The sequence below is a fragment of the Castor canadensis genome, chromosome 5, assembly GCF_047511655.1.
Source record: "Castor canadensis chromosome 5, mCasCan1.hap1v2, whole genome shotgun sequence".
In the NCBI taxonomy this organism is placed as follows: domain Eukaryota; kingdom Metazoa; phylum Chordata; class Mammalia; order Rodentia; family Castoridae; genus Castor; species Castor canadensis.
Genome location: NC_133390.1, coordinates 136,864,310 through 136,888,774, shown reverse-complemented (window position 1 = coordinate 136,888,774; position 24,465 = coordinate 136,864,310). Strand labels below are relative to the sequence as shown.

The 24,465-nt window shown below is 36.1% G+C and overlaps 1 protein-coding gene across 11 annotated transcripts in view; it reads right to left on the bottom strand.

Moving 5' to 3' along the window:
* Window positions 1-24,465, bottom strand: part of Ralgapa2 (Ral GTPase activating protein catalytic subunit alpha 2) — a 308,776-nt gene that overhangs the window by 134,293 nt on the left and 150,018 nt on the right. For all 11 annotated transcript variants that reach the window (XR_012448144.1, XM_074074234.1, XM_074074231.1 and 8 more), the window contains one exon: window positions 3,629-3,757. Coding sequence is in view for 10 of the 11 variants with exons in the window: in XM_074074234.1 (XP_073930335.1) it covers window positions 3,629-3,757 (129 nt within the window). In the remaining variant the exon portion in view is untranslated. The remainder of the gene's footprint in view (window positions 1-3,628; window positions 3,758-24,465) is intronic.

The window sequence follows — 24,465 nt, the reverse complement described above, 5'->3', positions numbered from 1 at the left end:
TCTGGAGATATGTAAGTAAAGTCACTTCCATGCTCATAGCTAAAGGGACAAAGCACTGTGACAATACTCACAAAGAGCAGGCAGGAGAAAAAAGAGGTTCTAAAATAAGCTGTACTCTACTGGCCAAGGTAGACTTGATGGGTCTATGTGACATCCAGAGGCAGGTGTCCACAGATAAGTAGATAAAAGGGTTGGAGACAGCAGTCCCCAAAGTATGCTCCAGTTAGGGCCCCAGGGAATGTTAAAGGAGAAGAAACAAGGACTCCAGGGAAAAAGCAGCTGCAGAAACATTTGGTTAAGCAGTTAAACAGCAGCCTTTAACATGGTAATATACACCATGATTTCCAAGGAGGAAATGCATTTCTCAAAATTATTCGACCATGAACCTTGCTTTCCTCTTTTTCCTTCTTGCAGAGCATCTTGGGGAACTACTGTTCTAAAGGACTTTCTGAAATGCTTGTATTGACTGAGTGAGAAGTCTTGGATGACAATAGGGAGCCTTTTCTGTTCAGAGGTACTGAACGCATGCCACCTCTGGGAATGTGCAGAGAGAAGGATTGATGAGGAAACAATACTGGAGATGGGAAGAGAGACAACGAGAAGGGTGTCACCAGCCCATAGAAGTACTCTCTGTATATCTCCCTTCCCAAAAGTATCCCCTATTCTGCCTTATACCACCACAGATTAATTTTGTTTTAGAATTTTTTGGGTGGTACTAAGGTTTGAACTCAGAGCCTCATGCTTGCTAGGCAGGTGCTATACCACTTGAGCTACTCCCCCAGCCTAGTTTGTGAATTTTATATAAGTGAGATTACAGTATAGGTTCTTTTGTGTGTGACTTCTTTCATTGACTATGTTATGTTCTTTTGTGTCTGCCTTCTTTCACTGGATACATTGTATATTATTGTACATAATACTCCATGTTATGTATATACCACAGTTTATTTTTTCTATTGTTGATGAACATTTGGATTGGCGCTAGTTTTTGGCAGCTATAAAATAACATTGCTGTGTACAAACTTCTACACACTTTTTGGTGACTTGTGCATTCATATCTTTCTTTTGTTGCCTCAGTGGGGCAGACCAATATAGCAAGGGTATTTCACACTTGTAATTATCTTGTGTTGCCTGAAAATTCTGACTGAGCAGGTATGCCCCATCCAAAAACCTCTTACTAGCTTCCCTACAACTGTAAACCTCAAATTTAAATGAGAGCAGTTCAAAGAAGGGATGTTCCTATCTATAACTCTTATATTCATATTCTCAATCTTATTCTTTGTTTTTAAAAACATTTTGGAAGGTTCATTACTTTTTCCTCCATCTTTATTGAGGTATAAAAAAATAAAACTTAAATATGTATTTAATTTTAAATGATACGAGTTTAAGGTACACAACATGTGGTGATATGTATGTATGCTATAAAATGTTCATCACAATAAAGCTATTAGCACATCCATCATATATTACTGTCCTTTTTGTGTGGTGGGAACATTTAAGATCCCTTCTCAGTGAATTTCAAGTTTACAATACAGTGTTATTAACTATAGTCACCATCAGTATGCAAGGTCTTTAGAATTTATTCATCCTGCATAAATTTGTACACTCTGATCAGTATTATTCCATTTACCCCACATCCCTCAGCCTCTGGCAAACACCTATGCTCATGTCAGTTTGGTTTTTTTCAGATTTCACTTAAAAGCTTATGCAATATAGTATTTGTCTTTCTGTGCCTGGTTTATTTCACTTAGCACAATGAAATATATATTTAATATAAATTTAATGACAAAATTTCCTTCTTTTAAAAAGCTGAATAAGATTCCATCATGTGTGTATAAATGTATATATATCTATTTATTTATCTATCCATCTGTAGACAGACACATAAGTTATTACTACAAATTAGTTATTGTGAATATCAATGAACATGAGAATACAAGTATCATTTCTAGATGATGACTGTTTCCTTTGGCTATAAACTCAGAGGTAGATTTCTGGATCACTTGTTAGTCCTGTTTTTACTTTTTCAAGGAACATTCATAGTATTTTAAAAAATAGATATACCAATTTATATTCTCACCAACAGTGTGCAATGATTCCCTTTCCTCTACATCCTCACCAACACTTGTTTCTATTGTTTTTTTGACAACAACCATTCTAACAGTTGTGGTACGACTACCTTGTGGTTTTAATTTGCATTTCCCTGATTATTAGTGATGTTGAGTATTTTTCTGATACATCCAACTCTATGTATGGAAAACTATTTTAAATAACTCATCCAGCCAAAAAATACATTTTCACAGAAAATGATGATCAGGTATAGTGCTATCTCTATAAAGAGTTCAAACATTTGTACATAAAATTCTACTAGTAAATAATAAAAATTTCAATAAAATAAATTTTCTTGTTTATATCTTGTAATTTTTTCCAACAGTGGCTTGAGTGGTTAAAAATAAGCCTGAAGGTTCTTTGATATTAATTACTCTAAAATCTTTTTCAGAAATAATGAAGTATTAAAAGTCACTTTCTTTAAAAAAAAAGTTGAATAAATTCAACATTTTTATTCTTCCTTTTGCTCTAGTTTCTTTTCCCTTTTCTTTGCTTTCTATTTCTTATGTGAAAAAGTTAATGCATGAAAACTCCAGCATGAATTAACAGCTATACAAAGTACTAAAAGATTTTAATTTAAAACCTAGAGCTTGGAGTTTGAATTTGCCCAACACACAAAAAAGTAAATATAGTGAAAAAGTAACTACATCTCAAATAAAATTTAGTATGCTGGTTACTCATTCTGACTTCAACATAAATCTGTTGCAAATTAGTAAAACATATTTTACTTATGCAATTTGAAGGGGAGAAAATGACTCAATAGATAACAGTTTATACAGAGCACAAAAAGGAAAGGCCTTTAACTTTAAATGTATAAGAGTGTTCTCTCACAAAGCATTAAGATATTGCCTAAATACTGGAGGTAAATGCAGAGATTGAAAATAAATTATTTTTGTACCCCTTAATGCTCATTCAGTATATTTGCTTCTAATTTTTAGTATAAGGATTCTGCCAGTTTTCTAGCATATTAATTAGAAATACATATTCATTTCTGGTAAAAAAAATTTTAGTATTCTAATATTTTTAAGAAATGTTTTCAGGGCTGAGAGACAGTTCAGCAGTAGAGCAGAAGTTTACCATCTATGAAGTCCTAGGTTCAATCCCAGCACCACAAATTTTTTTTCCTATGAGATCTACAACAATGAAAACTTAATTTTAAAAAACCAACACTTTATTGCTTATGTGCATTTAAAATGCTCTTTTAAGTGCATTTATGACTGCACCATTTACTGGAAAATGCTAATAAGATTCTATGAGACAAGTCCGACTTCTGCGCAAATGTGCTGAAATATTAGTGGGATATGATTTCTCACACTTTGGCCTTCTGATGAAACGCCTTTCCAGTACCAGTGTGTCATCTTATCCTACAATTTCACACATCAGCTGCGAGGGTATCTACCCTGAGAGCCCAGTTTCACGTTGCACTAATGAGTCAACACCTGTTAAGAGTGGAGAAGTCTGAACCTTGTTAGTGGCTGTGAAGCCTCCTGGGACTGTGGATGCCAAGCATTGTCATACTCACCGCCAACGTGTCTGTACTGAGGACCCTGGCAGCGGCTGTGATGAAGTCTCCCACCAGCATTGAGAAGCCAGGCAAGCCCAGGGAGAAAAAACGGGGTGGACAATGCCTTATAATGGTATTTAAGATATCCTAAAAGAGAAGATAAGAAACCCCAGTTGTAACTTTAAAGAAAAAAATTCCCAAAGAGTTCATTTGTATGTACATACGACCACTGTATAATAATCAAAGAGAACACGGATGACAGAAATTTTTCAGTGACAGTGTAGGAGAAAACGTGTTAAATTCTTGTATATTTTACAGGTAAGAGAATGGAGACTCCAAACTCTAAGGTTTATCTAAAATCTAAATTGAGAAGGAGATACTTCTGCTATATTCCTCCTAAAGGAAGGCTCCTTGGACAAGTTATAGGACTGTTAATTTATATACATACCCAAAACCTCCAAACACTTATCACTAAAATAAAGAATACATTCTGTCTTTAGCTTTCATCTTCAGAAGTTAAAGCACACAGTTACATTTGGGAAAAAAAACAAAAACAAAGTAGGCAAAGAGGTAGAGGTTTTTATCACTCTTTAGGTAACTTCTGGGTAACTTTGTACCCAGAAATGGAAACATGTGGAGTACCAAAGGTATTGTGATCAGTGATGTACTAAAATCAGGAAGTCAGCATGGACTTGAGTACAGATATGATTGTAAGGTGTAAGTATAAGTGCAGTAGCCTTTGGCATGAAGAGCAGCATTTGCCCAGGCACCTTGTACCCTAGGTCTGGTTGGCTCTCAACCCCTACCTCTGTTCTAAGGCAGTCACTTCATTTCTGCTTGTGTCAGATCAGAAACTACCTTGAATAGGACTCATGCCATCATGGCCAGGCCACACCCCTAAAGCCATGTATGGTGTGTGTGAAGGAAGGAGGGAAGGAGGGAGGGAGAGATGGAAAGAGGGAGAGATGGTGGGGGGAGGGAGAGAGAGAGAAGGAGAGAGAGAGAGAAAGAGAGAGAAAGAGAGAGACTGAATGTGAATGAATGAATGAGAATGTGAATAAGTATGTAAGTATGGTTAGTAAGAAAACCACACCTTTCTTCTTATGCAGTCTTTGGCCAGGCACATTAATCAAACATGGAGGAACTAAAATTATGTGACTTAAAATTGTACAACCTATGGAAATAGTATCAACATACAAGTAAGAAGTAAAATACAAAAAAAATTGGTTTCTTAGTTTTCAGTGTGGCTATTTGAAAAAATCATTTTAAAAATTCTGATTTCATTATTTAAATTAGAGCAAAGTAATAACAACATACTAAATTCTAATACCAATTTAAGATCTTCTTAATAAAAACAACCTCATTTAACAACTAATCTTCTTAAAATACAATTTACATGTGCTCACAAAACATTTTTCTAAGACTTATTTTTCTCTACATAGTACGCATTTAATTTCTATAAATCACACTTTAGCTTTAAGATGACTCAATAATGCATAATATATGTTAGAGCTCAGATACAGTAAACAGTTTGGCAAGTACTAATGTAAAGTTTTGGCATGTCAGCAGAGTTTTTCCTATACCAAAAATAAACAAATAGGTAAATAAAAGGGAGGAAGGAAGAAAGAGAAGAAAACCCAAACCATGCTTCTTCCCAGTTAATATTTAAACCTGCTTTAATCACGTCCTGTGATACACTTTAGGGTCCATATCAGCCAAGGCAAACATTCTAAGGGGCTGAGCAGATGGATGTTGCAGGTTAGAAAGTGTGTGGTACACTCATGCTGTTGGAGTGGAACAAAAGATCCACCTTTTTTATAATTAAGCCTCTGATTAATGCCCTGGGTTCCTTACCACACACCTGTAATTACTCACAGAGGTACGCATTGTGCTGGGCCTTGTCTTAGAATATCGGGAATCAAGCTATCCGGCAGCAGATGGAAGCACATTTCTGTTGACATATGCTGCAATGAAAGGATTCGTGCAAACCTGGCTAGCAAGGTAGCAGAATGCCATGCATCTGAAGATTAATAATGCAAACAACCATGAGGTTAACTTTGTTATGTTTGTGTTAATTCCATCTGTTGAGATGAAGAACTAAAACCCTGAAGCCTATGGGTTTTAAAAATCTTTAAATCATACTTAACTCAAATCAGCCATTTTTACCATTGGAATTTAGAGTTTTAATTAAAAAATGCTTTTCTGAGATATGTTTGTGGGAATCAGGAACTAAATCCTTTCACAAACTCAAGCCAGAATTTGTAAATGGATTCCACTTTGCTTCATAAGATGTGTATGGGTAAAGGCAATGATCTGTAAAATGGGGCATTCAGAAAAAAAAATTACTAAGTTGCCTTTGATGCTAAAGACAACAGATATGCCTGTAGCTGTGATAGTCTCATGGCTCCCCCAGTTGCTGGACATGGGCCAGTCACTTCAACAGAACCTGTTACTATGGGCAAAATCAGAAAGACAGGCACAATAACAGATGGCTTGCCTATCCTACTCTGCCACCCACGTAAGACAGTGCCCTGAGGAGAAGTGGAGCCTGTGCTGCAGTTACCAAAGACAGCACTGGGGTAGGGTTAATGTGCGGGTTAAAGAGGGGCTACATGATCAGTCATCCAACTTACAGCCACATGCTGGCTCATTTTGTTATCTACACTGAAATGGAACAATCCAATGCTTCTATCTTTGAGATAACCTTTTAAAATTAGGAATAACCTTGTGCTACTCCAAATGAGAGCAGCTGCATATTCCCAACACAGGAACATCCACAAAATGCTTTACTCACTCCTAACTCATAGCAGAATCCTTCTTTCACTTTCCTGTCAATACATTAAGTTCATAGTTGTAAGTGGGATTTTAGAAATATAAAATAAAAATTTGATATTCTTTTCAGTCTCCAGGCCTTTATAGATAATGCAAGATAGGACATCATTCCCCACACATCAGTCATTCATGTACAGCCCTCGTGCCTTTTGCAGTAATTACTTCCAAATTGAGCATGATTTGCCTAGTAGTTTTTTTTATAATGGCTTACTTTTTTTGAACCTATAATTATTCTGGAAAACCAGTACCATTTGTTAGAAGCAGAAGTTATTCCTTAAATCACCGATACTGATTTTTTCTAAAAATATCTGACAGAGGTTCTTGATCTGAGACAGGCTCTACTTTTTAAATGGGTGCTTTGCAATGTCAGTGCAGTGTGAGAAGATTCTTCCACCAACTCCATCTGGTCTGTGTTAAGAGTGTCCCAGAGATAGGCCAAGACAAAGAAATAGGCTATCATTCCTCTGTAATCCAACTCTGCCTCTGCTATGTCTACTAGCAGATAATGCCCCTCTGCTCAAGCTCTGACCTGGTTAAAGAACTTCAGAACTGGGAAGCCTGGGTTCAAAGACTGTGTGTGAGACTCTGGGCAGATCATGTCATATCTAGGTTCATATTTTCTCTTTCATAACATGGGATCATTCTTCCCTTAAAGACTAGTATCCAATAGGACAGTAGATGTGAACATATGCTTTTGTTAACTGAAAAGGACCAGTTTCGTAACTGAAAAGAGAGTAGTGAGTAAAAGATGTTTTTCAAAAGGGGAAGGACTTTGAAGGATTTTACTTTATAGAATCTACTTTATGGGGTTAGTTTGTATAATTCAGTGAACTATTATTTTTCTGATCTACACTAAGGGTATTTTAAACCAATTCAAAGATGGCACAAACAAAATAAGTCTCTTGGCTCACACATTATCCCAGAGATTAAAAAGCACTAGAAGTTTTTTTTTTTTTTTTGCAGATGGCTCATTTGTATCAAGCTTAAAGCTTTATTTCAAAAAGAGTGCATATTCCTTTTTCCTTTTTTAATTATATTCATATGTGCATATACAATGTTTGGGTCATTTTTCTCCCCCTTCCCCCTGCCCCCTTCCATATCTCCCCACTCTTAGCCTCTACCCCCCACCCCCTCCATACCAGGCAAAACTATTTTGCCCTTATCTTTAATTTTGTTGAAAAGAGAGTATAAGCAATAATAGGAGGGACCAAGGGTTTTTGCTAGTTGAGATAAGGATCGCTATAGGAGTTGACTTGCACTGCTTTCCTGTGCACGTGTGTTACATTCTAAATTAATTCTTCTCGAAATAACCTTTTCTCTAGTTCCTGGTCCCCTTCTCCTATTGGCCTCTGTCACCTTAAAGTATCTGCATTAGTTTCTATGCATTGAGGGCAACTAATGCTATCTAGTTTTTTGGGTGTCTTACCTATCCTCATACCTCCCTTGTGTGCTCTCGCTTTATCATGTGATCAAAGTCCAATCCCCTTGTTGTGTTTGCCCTTGATCTAATGTCTGCATATGAGGGAGAACATATGATTTTTGGTCTTTTGGGCCAGGCTAACCTCACTCAGAATGATGTTCTCCAGTTCCATCCATTTACTTGCGAATGGTAAGATTTCATTCTTCTTCATGGCTGCATAAAATTCCATTGTGTATAAATACCACACTTTCTTAATTCATTCGTTGGTAGTGGGGCATCTTGGCTGTTTCCATAACTTGGCTATTGTGAATAGTGCTCCAATAAACATGGGTGTGTAAGTGCCTCTAGAGTAACCTGAGTCATATTCTTTTGGGTATATCCCCAAGAGTATTGCTGGATCATATGGTAGATCTATGTTCAGATTTTTAAGAAGCCTCCAAATTTTTTTCCAGAGTGGTTGTACTAGTTTACATTCCCACCAGCAGTGTAAAAAGGTTCCTTCCCCCCCACCCCCCATCCTTACCAACACCTGTTGTTAATGATGGCTATTCTATCAGGGGTGAGGTGGAATCTTAGTGTGGTTTTAATTTGCATTTTCTTTATGGCTAGAGATGGTGAGCATTTTTTCATGTGTTTTTTGGCCATTTGAATTTCTTCTTTTGAGAAAGTTCTGTTTAGTTCAGTTGCCCATTTCTTTATTGGTTCATTAATTTTGGGAGAATTTATTTTTTGAGTTCCCTATATATTCTGGTTATCAGTCCTTTGATGTGTAGCTGGGAAATACTTTCTCCCACTCTATGGGTGGTCTCTTCAGTTTAGAGACCATTTCTTTTGTTGAGCAGAAGAAAAAGCTCTAGAAATTAATGCTCTCAAACATCCTTAACAAAGCATTACAGCAATTAGGGATAGTGCACATAATTTGTAAGGCAAATAAGAAAACAAAAATAGGAAAATAGTCACTTTGGATTTTCTAGGTTTCATTCTTCCAAAGAGTTCTAGAACTTACCCCCAAAACAAGTGCATCTGGTAGCAAGAATTAGTTTCTTTTCTATACTCTAAAAACACTAAGCAATAGGCTCAATGGTAAATGGAGTCTAAAACAGGAATTAAGTTTATTTAAAATTGACCAGGATGAAGCATAGAGAAAAGTCTCTTATATGCTTTTGCTCAAAGGAAAAAATCCTTCAGAATGTTGTCACATGTGAATAGACCACCAAACTGGTATTTTTCTCTTTTTATGGTGAAAAGTCCATACGTATGCTACATGTTGAGTGTGAAAAGCTAAAGTGTAAGATGGTAATTGTGGACTTGGAGCTTATCAAAGGATTCGGGTTTATGAGAAAGTGACTGGTGAGAACATCTGTCTCTTATCACTGATCTTGCAAAAAATCAGGTAATTCAAATAGAGGCGTGTTGTTTCCTCTCCTCTAAAGCACAGTTCTATAAACACAAACCACATTCAGCCTGGTAAATGAATCGCTTTAATTGAATGCTATGTACACAGTAACTGGAAAAACCATAAGTGATAAGAAAAACATATGGTGATGGCAAGCAGAAATTGGTTTATTCATTTTGCATAGTGTTGTTTCTTTAGTTCTCTTATAATTGACCTTTAGAACGATAAATGTGTAAAATAATTTTGTTTATTATGGCTCCAAACCTTCCAACAATTACACAAAATGAAAATTTAAAAGGAAGGACTCATTCTGGAAGCATTTCCATTGTTTACATAATTGCATAGCTATAATTTAGTGCTCATGTTGTTATGGAAAATAAAAAAGGGCCATTATGGGGCCATTTCAATTCAAAATATTGCACAGTGGTGTCAAAAAAAGGGGGAAAATGTTCACTTTAAAGCAGCTTAAAATGAATTAACCCTATAAATAAAAACATTTCAATACACTATTCTATGAAACACAAATATTCAAGAAGTAGTCATTCCTCAAACCATATTAGAAATGTTGCAACTGTACTTCCACACCAATAACATATATATTATTCACTTAATATTTGCTCATGGCCTAGCAGATGATGGCTGTAACACAATAGCTGGCCATCTGTCTCTCTGCCTTTCCTTAGCAGGCTTGTGCCTGCTTCTCAAGAGCAAACAGATCCGGTTATTCTACCTAAAGTCACTTAGTCCCTCCATGAGGCCAAACAGAATCATCAAAAAATGAAATCTGAGTATGCAAGAATCATTTAATTTCTCACTTAACTTTTTACTTTAAGAAAACTACAATGCTCAACGGATTTTATTGCTATTTTTCAGAAAAGATGCCTATCTTTTATCTAGGAAATTTTATAGGAAGCTTTTTTTATTTAGCAAAATGGGGAATGTTAAAATATGCTTATTCTAGTAATCTGGCTAATAAAAAGCCAAGACTCATTCTATACTTGGATAATTAATTATAAAAATATGTGAATGCAGAGAAATGCTTTTAATACTAAACCTGTATAAAATTCAAGCTTTCCTTAAAAACGAAATGCAGCCATAATCCTGAAGTACCTTGAGGACATATTTGTGAATATTAATTACTGCCTGATTGGCAAAGCTCAGAAATGCTGAGTGATGAGAGTTATCAGAAGAATAGATCTAAAAAGGCCTCCAATCCCAAGGCCTGGTCCTGTCCTTTCTGCTCATTCAGTTCTGTGCACAAGGACACCCTTTACAGACTACAACACTCTATCTGGCCTCTGGTGACAAAAAATAAATAAACAAATAAAGCTTTTGCTATTATGGCCCTTAAAAAAAAAAAAAAAAGGCACAGCAAAACACAGCACCAGTATTGTGCTTCCAGAAAAGTCACTGGGAATAAAAAGATAGCAGTATACTGCTGCGAATTACTTTCAAGTTCTGGGACAAATAATATGTAGTATGTACTATACATTATTTGTTAAAATGGCCAAGTATGGTGCAATCTGTTCTGGAAAAAAAGCAGAAATTTTTACAAGTGCTGGACAAAATGTGACTTCGTCAGGTATAAATGCATTACCAGGACTTGGAAAAATATAACAGAACAGAGTAATTGGGTTCTGGGGCTGAAAATCAAAGTGACCTAGAGTTTTTCATCATAAGAACTGTTGTGGAAAAGATAACTTAAGTTTTCAGGACAGTGGCATGCAAAGGAGAAGGGAGTGGTAGGCATGAAACAAACTTCTGATGGCCACAGAGCTGCTTGGATATCTGTTTAGTGGGTTTCAAGAGTGACAGAATAAACAGGCAAAGGGCATAAAGATGCTGCAACCTGCAAACCCAAAACAAAAGCGTTGATTTTTTTTTCCTAATGATTCCTTTACAACTAATCCCTCAATTATGAAGAAAAATTCTGCTGGTCTTTATGTTGATGAAGACTATCTGCTTATCCTGCTTTACGAAAAGTGAATGACAAATAAATCTGAAACACTGCATATGAGTTTCATTTTATATTGTAGCTAATAAGTCACGAGCCTGTCTTGCCTGCTTCTTTTTTTTTTGCTATTTTTAACAGCTTTATTAAGATATACTTCATGTATAATATGAATAAAATTATACAATAAAACCATATACAAAATAACTTTTAGTACAGTCACAGAACTGAGGAATCTTCACCACTATTTAATTTGAGGATATTTTCATTACCCAAAATGAAACCCTACACTCTTTCTTCTATACCCAGTAATCTGTTCTATGGATTTACCAATCCTGGACACTTCAGAATATGGAATCATATAGTATGAGGTATTTTTATATCTGGCTCCTGTCATTTAATACAATGTTTTCAAAATTTATCCATGTTGTAGCATATAGCAATACTTAATTCCTTTTTATAACTGAATAATATTCCATTGTATTGATAGTCCATATTTTGTTTATCTTTTCATCAATTGATGGAAACTTGAGTGTTTTCCACTTCCTGGTGATTGTGAATAGTGAGCTATAAAAATTTGTGTACAAGTTTTTGTTTGAATATCTGTTGTCAATTTTTCTGAGTATACATCTAGTAGTGAATTGCTGGTTCTACTAATTGCATTTTAAAATTTTGAGTAATTGTCGAACTATTTTCCATAGCATCTCTACCAATTCATATTCTCAGTATGAAAGTACAAGTATTCCAATTTCTTTACTTCCTTGTCAGCATTTATTATTTTCCATTTTAACAAAATTATTATCATAGCCATCCATAGTGAGTATAAAGAGGTAGAGGTATCTTGTCTTGATTTGCATTTCCCTGTGACTAGTTACATTCAACATCTTTTCATGTGCTTGTTAGCCACTTTTATATATTCTACAGAGTAACTTAAGTTTACTTAAGTCCTTCACTCATTTTTATTTGAGCTGTTTATCTTTTTGTTGAATTGTAAAATTTCCTTATAAATTCTAGATACTAGATCTTTATCAGATACTTGGGATTTGCAAGTATTTTCTATCATTTTTAAGTTGTCTTTTCACTTCTTGATATTGTCCTTTGAGGTGTACAAGATTTTAATTTTGATCAAAGACAATTTACTCACTTTTTCTCTTTTGTTGCTTGTGTTTTGTGTGTCATACCTAAGACTCTTGTCAAGGCCAAGATTATGAAAATTTCCTCCTTTCTTTTCTTCCGAAAGTTTCAGAGTTTTAGCTTCTGCATTTAGGTCATTGATCCTTTTAAATCAAATTTTGTATATGGTGTGAGGTAGGGGTTCTAATTTCATCCCTTTGTGTGTAGCTAGTCAGTTGTTCCAGCACTACTTTAAGAGATTATTTTTCCCTAACTGAATTATCTTTCCATCTACATAAAGTCAGTTGACCACAGACACATGTATTTATTTCTAGACTCTATTTCTAGATCTATTTCATTGATCTGTATGTCTAACCTTTTTCCATTTTTGAAAAAAACAAACTTTGGGATTTTGACAGGGATTGTGCTGAATTTATAGATGAGTTTTGGGAGTATTGTCAATATTAAGTCTTCTAAACTAAGACTATGGAATATTTTTCTATTTAGGTAGTTTTTAGTGTCATACAACAACATTTGTAGTTTGCAATGTATGCATCTTAAACCTGCTTGGATAAATTCATTCCTAAGAATTTTACTTTTTGATACTAATGTAAATTAGAATTTTATTAATTTCATTTTTAAATTGTCCATTGCTGGAGTATAAAAAATACAGTTATTTTTGTATATTGACCTTTTTTATAAACTGATCTTACATACTGCAACCTTCTGGAATTCATTGCATAGGGTCTAGTAATTTGTATGTGTTCAGTATGTATGTTAGGGTTTTCCAAATGCAAGATCAAATTATGTGTAAATATAGATAGCTTCCCTTTTTCCTTCCATTTGGATGCATTTCATTTTTCTTATTTACTTACCCTGGCCAAAATCTATCCTTATCTTTTTTTCTTTTTTTTTTTCAGTACCAGGCATTGAACTTAGGGCTTGGTTATTTCAGGGATAGGGTCTCACTTTTTGCTTAGGCCAGGCTGCATCTTGATCTTCCTATTTTAAACTTTCCATTATTGCTGGGATGACAGGCACATGCCATCATGCCCAGTTTTTTCCACTGAAATGGAGTCTTGAGAAATTTTGGCCAGGCTGGCCTGGAACAAAGATCCTCACAATCTCAGTCTCCTTTGTACCTTTGGATGACAGGTGGGAGGGCTGTTATCTTGATCTTGGTCATTATGGAGAATACAGAAGTGTGAAGTCTGTTTCTTTGGTAGAAAGAAAGCCAGAAACTATGATGTGGCACCCAAACTCAGGGAAACTTCTGTCCAAAATATTTTTGGTGAATGGCAAATTAGTACTTTCCGCAAGAATGTGTAGAGTACTATGAGATCACAGTCTTTAGCAAAAAAAATGTATCCTCTATCACACAAACAAGTAATTTCCCTTAGCTTTAAGTCATATGAACAAACATAAACCCGTTAACTCTGTTTTTCTTTTTTTTTTTTTGGGTGGTATTGGGGTTTGAACTCAGGGCTTCATGCTTACTAGGCAGGCATTCTACCACTTGAGCTACTCCACCAGCCCTTAAACCCCTTAACTCAAACCAACACAACACACTGCTTACAGCCCCCAGATCATAAGGAGCTACTGTCTTTCATGTGTGCTTCCTATAATGGGCATTTCACAGAAAGAAGGGTGGCAATCCCATTATAAGTTCTGTCACCTTTACAGTTCTTATGGAATTGTAGAAAATTGTTGGAAGGTCATGGAAAGAGGTATAACACCTTGAAGACACTGTGGCCTGAGTATGTAATGACTACCTTAGTTGTGACCCTGATATGCCTCAAATCCACAATATAGTTTGTACAACAGGCTGACTTAATGAGGTTGATGCAGATGCTCGAGAGCAGTTATTAAATCCTCACAATGAGACTTCAGTAAATGAGTGTCTCAACAAGTTGTTGCCAGCAAGTAGGACAGTGGGAGCGACTTGGCTACATCACTCTCTGAACACTGGACTGATGCAGCATTCCAAAAGAAGAGGATCTGATGGCCAAAGCTGAGGGATAAATCCATGCAGAAAGGCATTCATACATTGTCAAGGAAATTCCTAGGGGCTGGATATCAGGGTGGGCAGATAACTTTTTCCAAGATGTCTAGCTGCTTATTTCAGAAGAGGCTAAACTGAGTCACATATCTCTGCTTATCTCCTATGCCCCCCTGCTCTGCAGCCTTTACAATGTTCTCTAGAGAGGGCGAAAGCAAAGAGTCACTGCAGTCACAAATAAAACTATGGTTAATAACATACTTATGGTGCATAATCATGTAACTAGTATCACTGAGGTAGGAATTGCCAAAATGAAAAAAACATGCCCACACATAATTAATATAGGTACTAATGATATAGGCAGCTATACTATTCCCACACTTATTGTTCATCCTGTTTAAGGAACATCTTCAGTTTAATTATTTAACTATTAATACATTTCTATATTCTTAGAATATTAAAAAAATTATTAGATAAAACTATAGGTTTAACATATGCCTAATACCATGACTGCAAGGGTGCAGTGAAGATTTAACCAACACTACCGATGATGCCAAGCAAAATAATGATGCCAATCTCATTCTAATGCTGGAGTTTAGATTGGACTCATTTGCACACTGGTGTTACTCCACAATGAAGCAGAGAAACTTAGTAGAAAAAACACATCTCTACTGAATTCGGGCAACAGGGGTATTAAATTTGTTCCTCTGGAACCATGAAAACAGAAAAGAAAAAAAAAATCCAAGAGATCTATAATCTTTTCACTTTACAGACACAGAGGAGGAAGAGATCAGTCAAAGCCAGTAACTGCAGTTAATAGTAAGGTCCAAACACAAACTCAAGCACACTCTTCTTTCAATGTTAATTCAGGATCAGTCAGCAAAGCACCATTTGAGGTTCCTCAGTAACATAGAGCACAGTCCCATTTTGAAGACATTACCTAGCTCAAAAATGTGAATTGTTCTTCCATTTCATTTACTTTGCTTAATGATCATTTAAAAATGCAAACAATACTTTTTAAGCTATGTTTTCAAGTGAAGTCAGTAAGTCCTATAGCTTGAAAACTACCTACTATCAAGGAAACGTTATAACATGAAGCAACTGGCTAATAAAGTGCTATAAAAGAAAAACAGGTCTGTCACCAAAGTATTCTTCTTAGGAAACTTCTGGAGACAAACTATGGGTGTGCAGGATGGTGGGAGGGGTTGTATCAGAAGAATCCTATAGGGAAAAAAAAATCCCAAGAAGTTTAATAGGATTCCAATAAGAAATCAAAGTTCCTATTTTCCCCTCAAAATGAACACTTGAGAACCACACACACCAACTATGACTCTTGTGCCCATTCAACTGTAGCCTCAACTTTGGTAAGACTTAGGGCTTCTGACATCATCAAAGACTAGCATCCCCTGCATTTAAACATGTTTCCTTCTCACACACCGAAACTGAGAAACCTGACTCTCAGGTGCTTTGTAGCACTGGGTTTTGCTAGGTTATTTTTCACCTATACCCAGTAGGTTAAAAAGGAAAAATGATTTCTGGTGGGGCTTTCTCATGTGTTCTGGTGTGTTCTCATATCAGGCACTAAATAAATTTCAGAATACGATCACTACTTACTTTTCATTCTGGAAGAACACAAAATATATGATGTCTACTTTGTTTTCTTATAAATAAAATCATTGCATCTATACATAGCAACAAAATTGAAGCTCTCAACATTTTTATGTTCTGTAAAATAAAGAAGGTAACCCTGTGAGCCTTTAATTATAGGAGTCTACAGGTCATCCCTTAGGTGGGGCAGGAGTCCTGGATGGATTATGCAGAACAGTCATAACAGGTAACATTTTCAGCTTCTCCTTGGGCAATAGAATTATAAGGATCTTTTTTTTCCTTTTTGAATTTTACTTGTGTTTGGATAAAGAGTTCTGAAGAATGACTGAAATTTGAGAGAAAAAGTCACAAAGCAGCCAGTTCTATCATCTTCTTATGGAGAAACCTCAGGCTAGATTCATTAGCAAAGCAGCAACACCTTGCCCATCCTGGGATGGAAACCTTATCCCAAGAGAATCCACCACAACAGAAAGGAAAGAGGTGACCCTCTAGAATGATCAATCAATCTCTAAACATTGATGAATGGCTTATTGCTTCAATAAGCCATTTTATTTATTACTCAAGGAATACCAGTTGGTTTTTAATTTGTACTAATATAATTCATTTGGGGGCCTTAAGAAGTACTTTCTTTCTTTCCTTTTTTTTTTTTCTTTTGTTAAATAAAGGCACTTTAAGGCAAATGTTGGAGGAAATAAGGAAGTAGGAAAAAGAGGGCTTTAAAGATAAGATTCCATTAAAAATACTACTAATTTGATCCTGGACATATAGTTTACTTCTGAGTAGCAATTTCACCACTTGTAAAGTGGGAATGGAAATGCAACATATCCCCCAAATGCTCTTACAAAAGACAAAAGAGATTGTGTCTGAAAATATTTTGGAAATTCCAAAGCCTTATACACATTATTTCCTTATTAAATTACAAATTTATAATCATGATATTAAAATATTAATTTTCTAAGATCACCTGAAAAATAAGAGTTGAAGTTGATTTGATTTAAAGCCCACTCATTAAAAATATCTAAAATAAAAGTCAAATCAAAAAATACAAAATCATTTTAATAAGTTGACAAATTTTGTTGCTTTCTAAGTGGTCTTAAGGTACCACATTAGCTGCTATGAGGGTGTGAGGCAGAATAAAGCAAATAAATCATTGCTTTCCAGCAATGATTTCTCAGGGGCAGAGGAGACCAGGCTGAGTGAGGCCAGGACAACAATGCAGGGCCTCTGTATAGGGACAAGCCAGTATGCCATGGGACCAAGGAAGGAAGTAACTAGGTTAACACAAGACACAGGGTCTTGAAAAAAGGACCATGCTGCACATGTTTAACTAAAACTCCACTTCGGGAGAAAATAGTAGGTATCCTATTGTTTTTGATTAACTGTTAAAAGGTTCTCTTTTGCTAAGATTTCTTTAGCTTGCAAATACCTACCAGAGAATATTTTTCTATGGGAGAACAAAAGGAAAACTGTTGTTTATTGTTTCTTTGGGAAACAATGTTCTGTCTAAAATGTGTTCCAGTAAATAGCATTAATAGCTGAACAATCTGCAATTACCACACTACCACTTATTGTTATGTATTAAAAAGAAATCAACAGAGATTAATCTCCACAAGAAGAGCATTTTCTCACAGAAAGAAAACCTGTAATTTAAAATGCATTTCTTGACATTATTTCCTTGTATCCAAAACCTATCCTTTAGGGATTATAAGCCATAGTCATGATTTAAAATCTCTTACGGTCAACAATCATTCCTTTCCAAATGGGGGTTAAAACATTCCTCTGTTCCCCAAGTATATGGTTAGTACCTGAAATGTGTCTAGAACCTATCCCTTAACTCTCAGTGCCTTTTGGCCTATAGAAAAGTATGAATTTTCTTTAAAAATTCTAAATGAGAAAAGCTGATCTTGCAGGTCAAAAAGCCATACTTCAAACATCAGGAGACTCTTTTCTGTAGTAAATGTGCCAGAAACTGCTGAAGGCTTATTTGTCCTCGTCTTCTGAAGGCCCCAGAGACAGCCATTAGGAACCCATTTCATAGAATAAGCAGTTTAAGCCAAAAAAAAAAAAAAGGGGGAGGGGGGCAGGTGGGCATATGTACACTGACTCAAGGGTGCTTACACTTACTTTATATGTGAGGCTAGGGTACAAGCTCTAGACTGTATGTTTCTCTTTTCTGGAGGCTAGCCAAGAGATGGCCAGATAATTTTGGACTGAATACTATAGTGTTGGAGAGGCTTATACACTCAGTATAAATCAACTGCTGTATGTGAATGGAAAACTACACTAGAAAGTGTCTCCTGATGGCAAGCTGGAATCCACCTATTATTCTGGGCTCTGGAGGTAAGATAGCCTAATCTTTCTCCCCACTGCACTGCCTCAGACATGTGAAGAAAGCAGTCCTCTGTGTCTGTGTGCCAGCTCTCCTCCACATAAGCTGTTCTCTTACTCATCCTTCCTCTCAGCTACTCAACCAGTGCCCTGCAGCAGCTGGAATCTGGGCTCCTCCCTGCTTCCATTCATGCATTCAGAGTCTTGGACTTTGCAGCTTCAGGCCACAACAAGTGTCAAAGTGAGCTTCCAGACAAAATCTATTTCAGATCATTTTCATGTTATTTTGAATTACACAGATCACACCATGTTTTACTTCTTGAATTTTTTAGAAATAAATATAATTTAACAAGTTGAACCACATGAATAATTAACACCCTTTCTTGACAGTCAAATACTGGCAATTTTCATATAATTTAACCTAAAATATTTGCCTGTCTTGCTTTAATCTCTATGGTAAAATTTTCATGTTAATTTCCTTGGTTAAATTGAGAGACTGGTCTTTCATATATATATATTTTTTTGATTGCTGAGTTTTGTCATTTAACTTATGTTGCCTAGCTCTTCTCTCAGCCTAATGTCATCTGTTCAGGTACTATTCTAGGGAAAGATATACTGGGTCATAAATTCTTTATGGGTCCTGGGCATTGTGGGATATTTAACATCTCTGACCTCAAAGAACTAAATGCCAGTGAACCACCACTTCCTAGCTGTGACAGCCAAAAATGTCTCCAGACATTGCCAAAGGCTAATGGGGGATGGGGAAAAATCACTCTGGCCTCTAGAAATTACTGTTACAGAGTAATGAAAGCTGACTAGCTCACCACAGTGGAAAGTTAAAGTTGGCTTTGAAACCGTAGTTGGCACCAAAAATCTCAGGCGGTGAGTTTCAGCCCATCTGTTTTGGTCACCCATTCTTCCCTAAGATGCCATGTGGATTTGGAATAGCCAATCTTTTATTTTTTAATGTCTTGACTTGGTCTTTTTTTTTTTTTAATTCATATGTACATACAATGTTTGGGTCATTTCTCCCCCCTTCCCCCAACCCCCTCCTTTCCCACCCAATTCCTTGCTACCAGGCAGAAACTATTTTGCCCTTATCTCTAATTTTGTTGAAGAGAGAGTATAAGCAGTAATAGGAAGGACCAAGGGTTTTTGCTAGTTGAGATAAGGATAGCTATATAGGGAGTTGACTTGCATTGATTTCCTGTACATGAGTGTTACATTCTAAATTAATTTGAGAAGTCTTCTAATTTGAGAAGTCAAACTAACCTTTTCTCTAGTTCCTGGTCCCCTTCTCCTATTGGCCTCTGTCACTTTAAAGTATCTGCATTAGTTTCTATGCATTGAGGGCAACAAATGCTACCTAGTTTTTTGGGTGTCTTACCTATCCTCATACCTCCCTTGTGTGCTCTCGCTTTATCATGTGATCAAAGTCCAATCCCCTTGTTGTGTTTGCCCTTGATCTAATGTCTGCATATGAGGGAGAACATATGATTTTTGGTCTTTTGGGCTAGGCTAACCTCACTCAGAATGATGTTCTCCAGTTCCATCCATTTACTTGCGAATGATAAGGTTTCATTCTTCTTCATGGCTGCATAAAATTCCATTGTGTATAAATATCACATTTTCTTGATCCATTCATCATTTGTGGGGCATCTTGGCTGGTTCCATAACTTGGCTATTGTGACTAGTGCTGCAATAAACATGGGTGTGCAGGTGCCTCTGGAGTAACCTGAGTCACATTCTTTTGGGTATATCCCCAAGAGTGGTATTGCTGGATCAAATGGTAGATCAATGTCTAGCTTTATAAGTAGCCTCCAAATTTTTTTTCTAGAGTGGTTGCACTAGTTTACATTCCCACCAACAGTGTAAGAGGGTTCCTTTTTCCCCACATCCTCGCCAACACCTGTTGTTAGTGGTGTTGCTAATGATAGCTATGGAATTTCCTGAACATCTAATTTGGGAAAAAAACAAAATGCACCTTAGTGATTCTTCTAAGGAAGAGTCTGGTGACTTGGGCCTTGGGAGAAGCCACAGTATAGTCTCCTTCCAGAGAGACAGCTCAGAGCAAAAGAACAAGTTCCCTACTAAAAAATGTAAGCCAGCTACATTCTGTATCTTCCAGCATGTCTTACTGAACACATGGAAGATTTATGTCTAAATATGCATAATTCATATTCTTTACTGGTAGCATTTACTTGAAAGTCTTTATACCTTTAAATGTAAAAAGGGAAATAAAACAACACTCTAGCTTCTGGTCTCTCAGGCAGACTCCTTTCTTTCTGGATCAGTCTCCCGTGCTATCATCTTACACTTTTGAAGCTGTGAAACAAGTTTACTGCACACATATTAAACCTCATAACCAAAACCTCTGCCATCTGTTACATTCTACATATTTCTACTTTCCTTATTGAGGTATAAGTGGGTTTGTTCTATAGCTTAATGAAAATAATTATTGTTTATATAGCTATAGAAGAAAAAACCCCTAAAACCTTCCACTTTATTGTTTTGCTGCAATCATCCATCTGAAGTCTCTATGGCCACTAACAACTGAACAAGGTATAATAAAATTTTCTCCAAAAAATTTCACTAATTTGCCTTTTCTAAAAAACCTAATGAAAAACACTCAGAAACTCTTGGATGTTACCCAGTGGTATTAATATCAATTATATTGTAGTTTCTATATTTTATCATTCTGAATTTGGTACAATAATGAGTTAATCATTATTAGCAATACATGCCAAAAGAGGATTGACATATACCACCTATTGCTGCAAGTATTATTCTTCCATCAAACCCAAGCTAAAACTTCAAAAGTTTTCATATTACAGCAGCAAATCCTTATATTCAATAAAACTTCACTAATCTGAATCAAGTTAATAAAACTAAAATAAAAAGGTTGTCTTTAAGTGTCAATTTACTTTTGAAAATAAATAGTAACAAAATCGACTAATAAAAGCATAAAATAAGAGACCTTTTTTTGGCAGAACTAGGGTTTGAACTCAGGGCCTGACATTTGCTAGGCAGGTGCTCTACCACTTGAGCCACACCACCACCCCTGGGTTTGTGTATGTGTGTGTGTGTGTGTGTGTATGTTAGGTATTTTCAAGATAGGGTCTTAAGAACTATTGGCCCAGGCTGGCCTCAAACCATAGTCCTCCTGATCTCTGCCTCCTGAGAAGCTAGGATTACAGGTGTGACTCACCAGCACCTGGCTTTAATAGAGACCTTTCAAAGTTTTAATAACTACATAAATTTGCAATTTGAGTATCAACTGTTTGAATTCCAGCAAAGTTAGAAAATATGTTCTTAAGTAGAGAGAAAAATGTTCCTGGAAATCTTTCCCATACATTTCTAACTTCTAACAGCCAAGAATTCTTTGGGGATACACACCTGCTTAGTCTGCCTGATGATACGATGTCTGAGGGTTAGGGAAAGAACAAGACATGAATCTTTTCATTGCTGTTTTCAGTGCTGGGGGAGGGATCAAATTCAGGACTTTGTGCATGCTAGCCAAGCACTCCACCACTGAGCTACATCCCTAGCCCCCTCCTCCCTTTGTTTCAGACAGGATTTCTCTATATAGCCCAGGCTGTCCTCCAATTCACAATTCCCCTGCCTTAGCCTGCAGAGTACTGGAACTATAGGTATTCACCAGCATACTTGGCTGAAGTGTTTTCTTTGTTTGCTTGTTTGATTTGGTTTGATTTTTGTGATGCTGGAGATCTAGCCCCAGGGTTAGGGCATTGCACATACTAGACAAGCACTCTACCACTGAATCACACCCCCTGCCCTTACATGAGTTCATCTTTACAGTCACTTCCATCTCACAGTGTCCACTGTACTTTTTCTTTTTTTTTCAATTCATCTGCTTGCTTTTCTGATCTGACTTTGGCTTTGACAGATAATGGGGATAGTGCCAGGAGGCTCTATGTTCTTCAGAATACTTTTTACTCAGCACTATATTATACCTTCCAAAAAGATTTTGCTCATACACAGAGATGTACAGGCACAAAATATGTATATACATATATATAGATATAGATAAATACATTTATACACACCCAAACCCCATCTGTGTCTTAGTTCTTGTTAAGCTTCATTAACTTGCCTCTGGGCTATTACAACAATTCCCATTCTGTTTGTGCTGTCATCATTCTCTCATGATTATAATCCACCCCATGTAATCACTATGGGTTAAGCTTCTTAAAATGCATTTTGGTCATGTTGAATTTTGTGCTCAAAAACCTTCAAAAACTCCCCATTATCCTTGAGACGAAAACTATTCTGAATCAAGGCTCTCTACAGTGCTGCCTGGATTCATTTTCATGTATTACTTCCATGTATACTTGGCACTAAATCAAAACTGCTCTAGTATTCCTTGAACTCTGCCCAAGAAATTCTGTATCTTTGACATGTGAAATTCCGTCCCGTTTCTTATCCTATCTAAATCCTATCCATCACTGACAGTCCTGCTAAATCCCCCAAAAAACAACTACACTAGAAAGATATTCAACATTCTCATTTTCATATAAGTATGTATCACTTGGTTCTTTGCAAAAGTTGATGAAAACTGAAGATATTCATTTATGGATCTCATACCCTTGAAACCTATCTTTTATCATGGTGAGAAAAATATTCAACATGAAAAGCGTTCTTGAACCTCATGCTATACTTAGGAAAGAGTGATATGACCTTAATAATAAAATGCCTAAAAATAAACCAGAGAATCAAAGGACATTCAAGGGCCTTAGAGGTCCTCTAGTGTAAGCCAACATTGATCATTGTGGCGTAAAGGCCCCACGGCTAGTGAGTGACAAAGCTGAGGGCTTGGCTCCCAGGCCTTACAGTTGTCAATATGAGGCTTTCCTCCATAAAAGTCATATACTAAATATATTTTAAAGTTTTATTATACCCTGTAGTCTTAAAAGACATTACCCCATTGTTAAAAACCTTAGGAATAAGGCTCAGAAGCTCAGACTTCATTCTTTTTTTTCCTCACTGTACAAGCCTATAGTTTTTTGGTTTGTTTTAGAAATTTCTTTTTAAATGAAGTTTTTATAAATTAGCCTTCTAAAGTTCCTCTACTGATTCACATCAAGATTGTTATTCACTTAGTGCCAGTTAAATCTTTAAATTTATAAATATGTACTTTATTTTGCTAGCACTGAATTAAAAGCCTATGATTTGGAATACTGGTAATCACTTGCTGTACAGAATAAGCACTTTAGAGAAAACTATTGAAACTATTTCCTTGGATATGGGGTAAATAAGGTCCCTAAACTGGCATTTTAGTTCTTTTTCTAGAACTGAATACTTATTTCTGTTTAGCTTTAAATATATTTAGAAATTTGTATGTATCTAGCATATATGTTTCTAGTTACATCTAAATTTTCAGCAAAGAACAATTCTTTGTCTGAGAAAAGGTGATGCAATTATTACATATCACTGCATGATACATGATGTCTGGGGTTATTAAAAGAGTCAGGTATGGCCAATTTACAAGTATCACTCCTGCACCTTGCTTTCATAGCTTAATGCTGAGTCTTAATGCTCACTGAGGGACCTCTAGGGATCTTTTAACAAAGGACAGTTTATTATTACATTATTCCATCATATACCTCATGAGAGGAGGTTGTAACATCCGTTAACTATTTTGACTTCTACGACAGAATACTGTTCTATGTATAGTGTTTAAAATTATGTTTTCTTTAATTCTGGTTGGTGTCTAAAGTTTCCTCAAATATTAAGCTAAATAAAATTAAAATGTTCCTAAAAAAAAAAAAAGGTAAGTATCCTTGCTACAAAAATAAATGGCCAAAGTTAATAAAAATTAAGTAAATTAAATGTTACAGAAGTATTTAACAACTGAAATATGAACCAGTGTTGATCATGCATTTCCAGGGCATATCAGAGCACACTGCAGAGTAGTCACTATCTATGCCAGGGTCTTAATTGTGGACAGTAGAATCTACTTTTCTGAGATTATGAGGTCAGGAATTGACAGCAGTGTTAGATGGATTATAGAATTTCTGGAAGTGCCAGGGAACCAAGTATGAATCTCCATAGCCAGGTAAAAGGTGGCAAGCAGAAACACCCAGCTCCAACAGGAGAGAGGTGGTTCTGGCAGAGACCCCACTGCCTGGTGTTGTCACAGTGATATCAGGGCCTGAGCAGAACTTCCATTATAGGAGGACTCACTCCC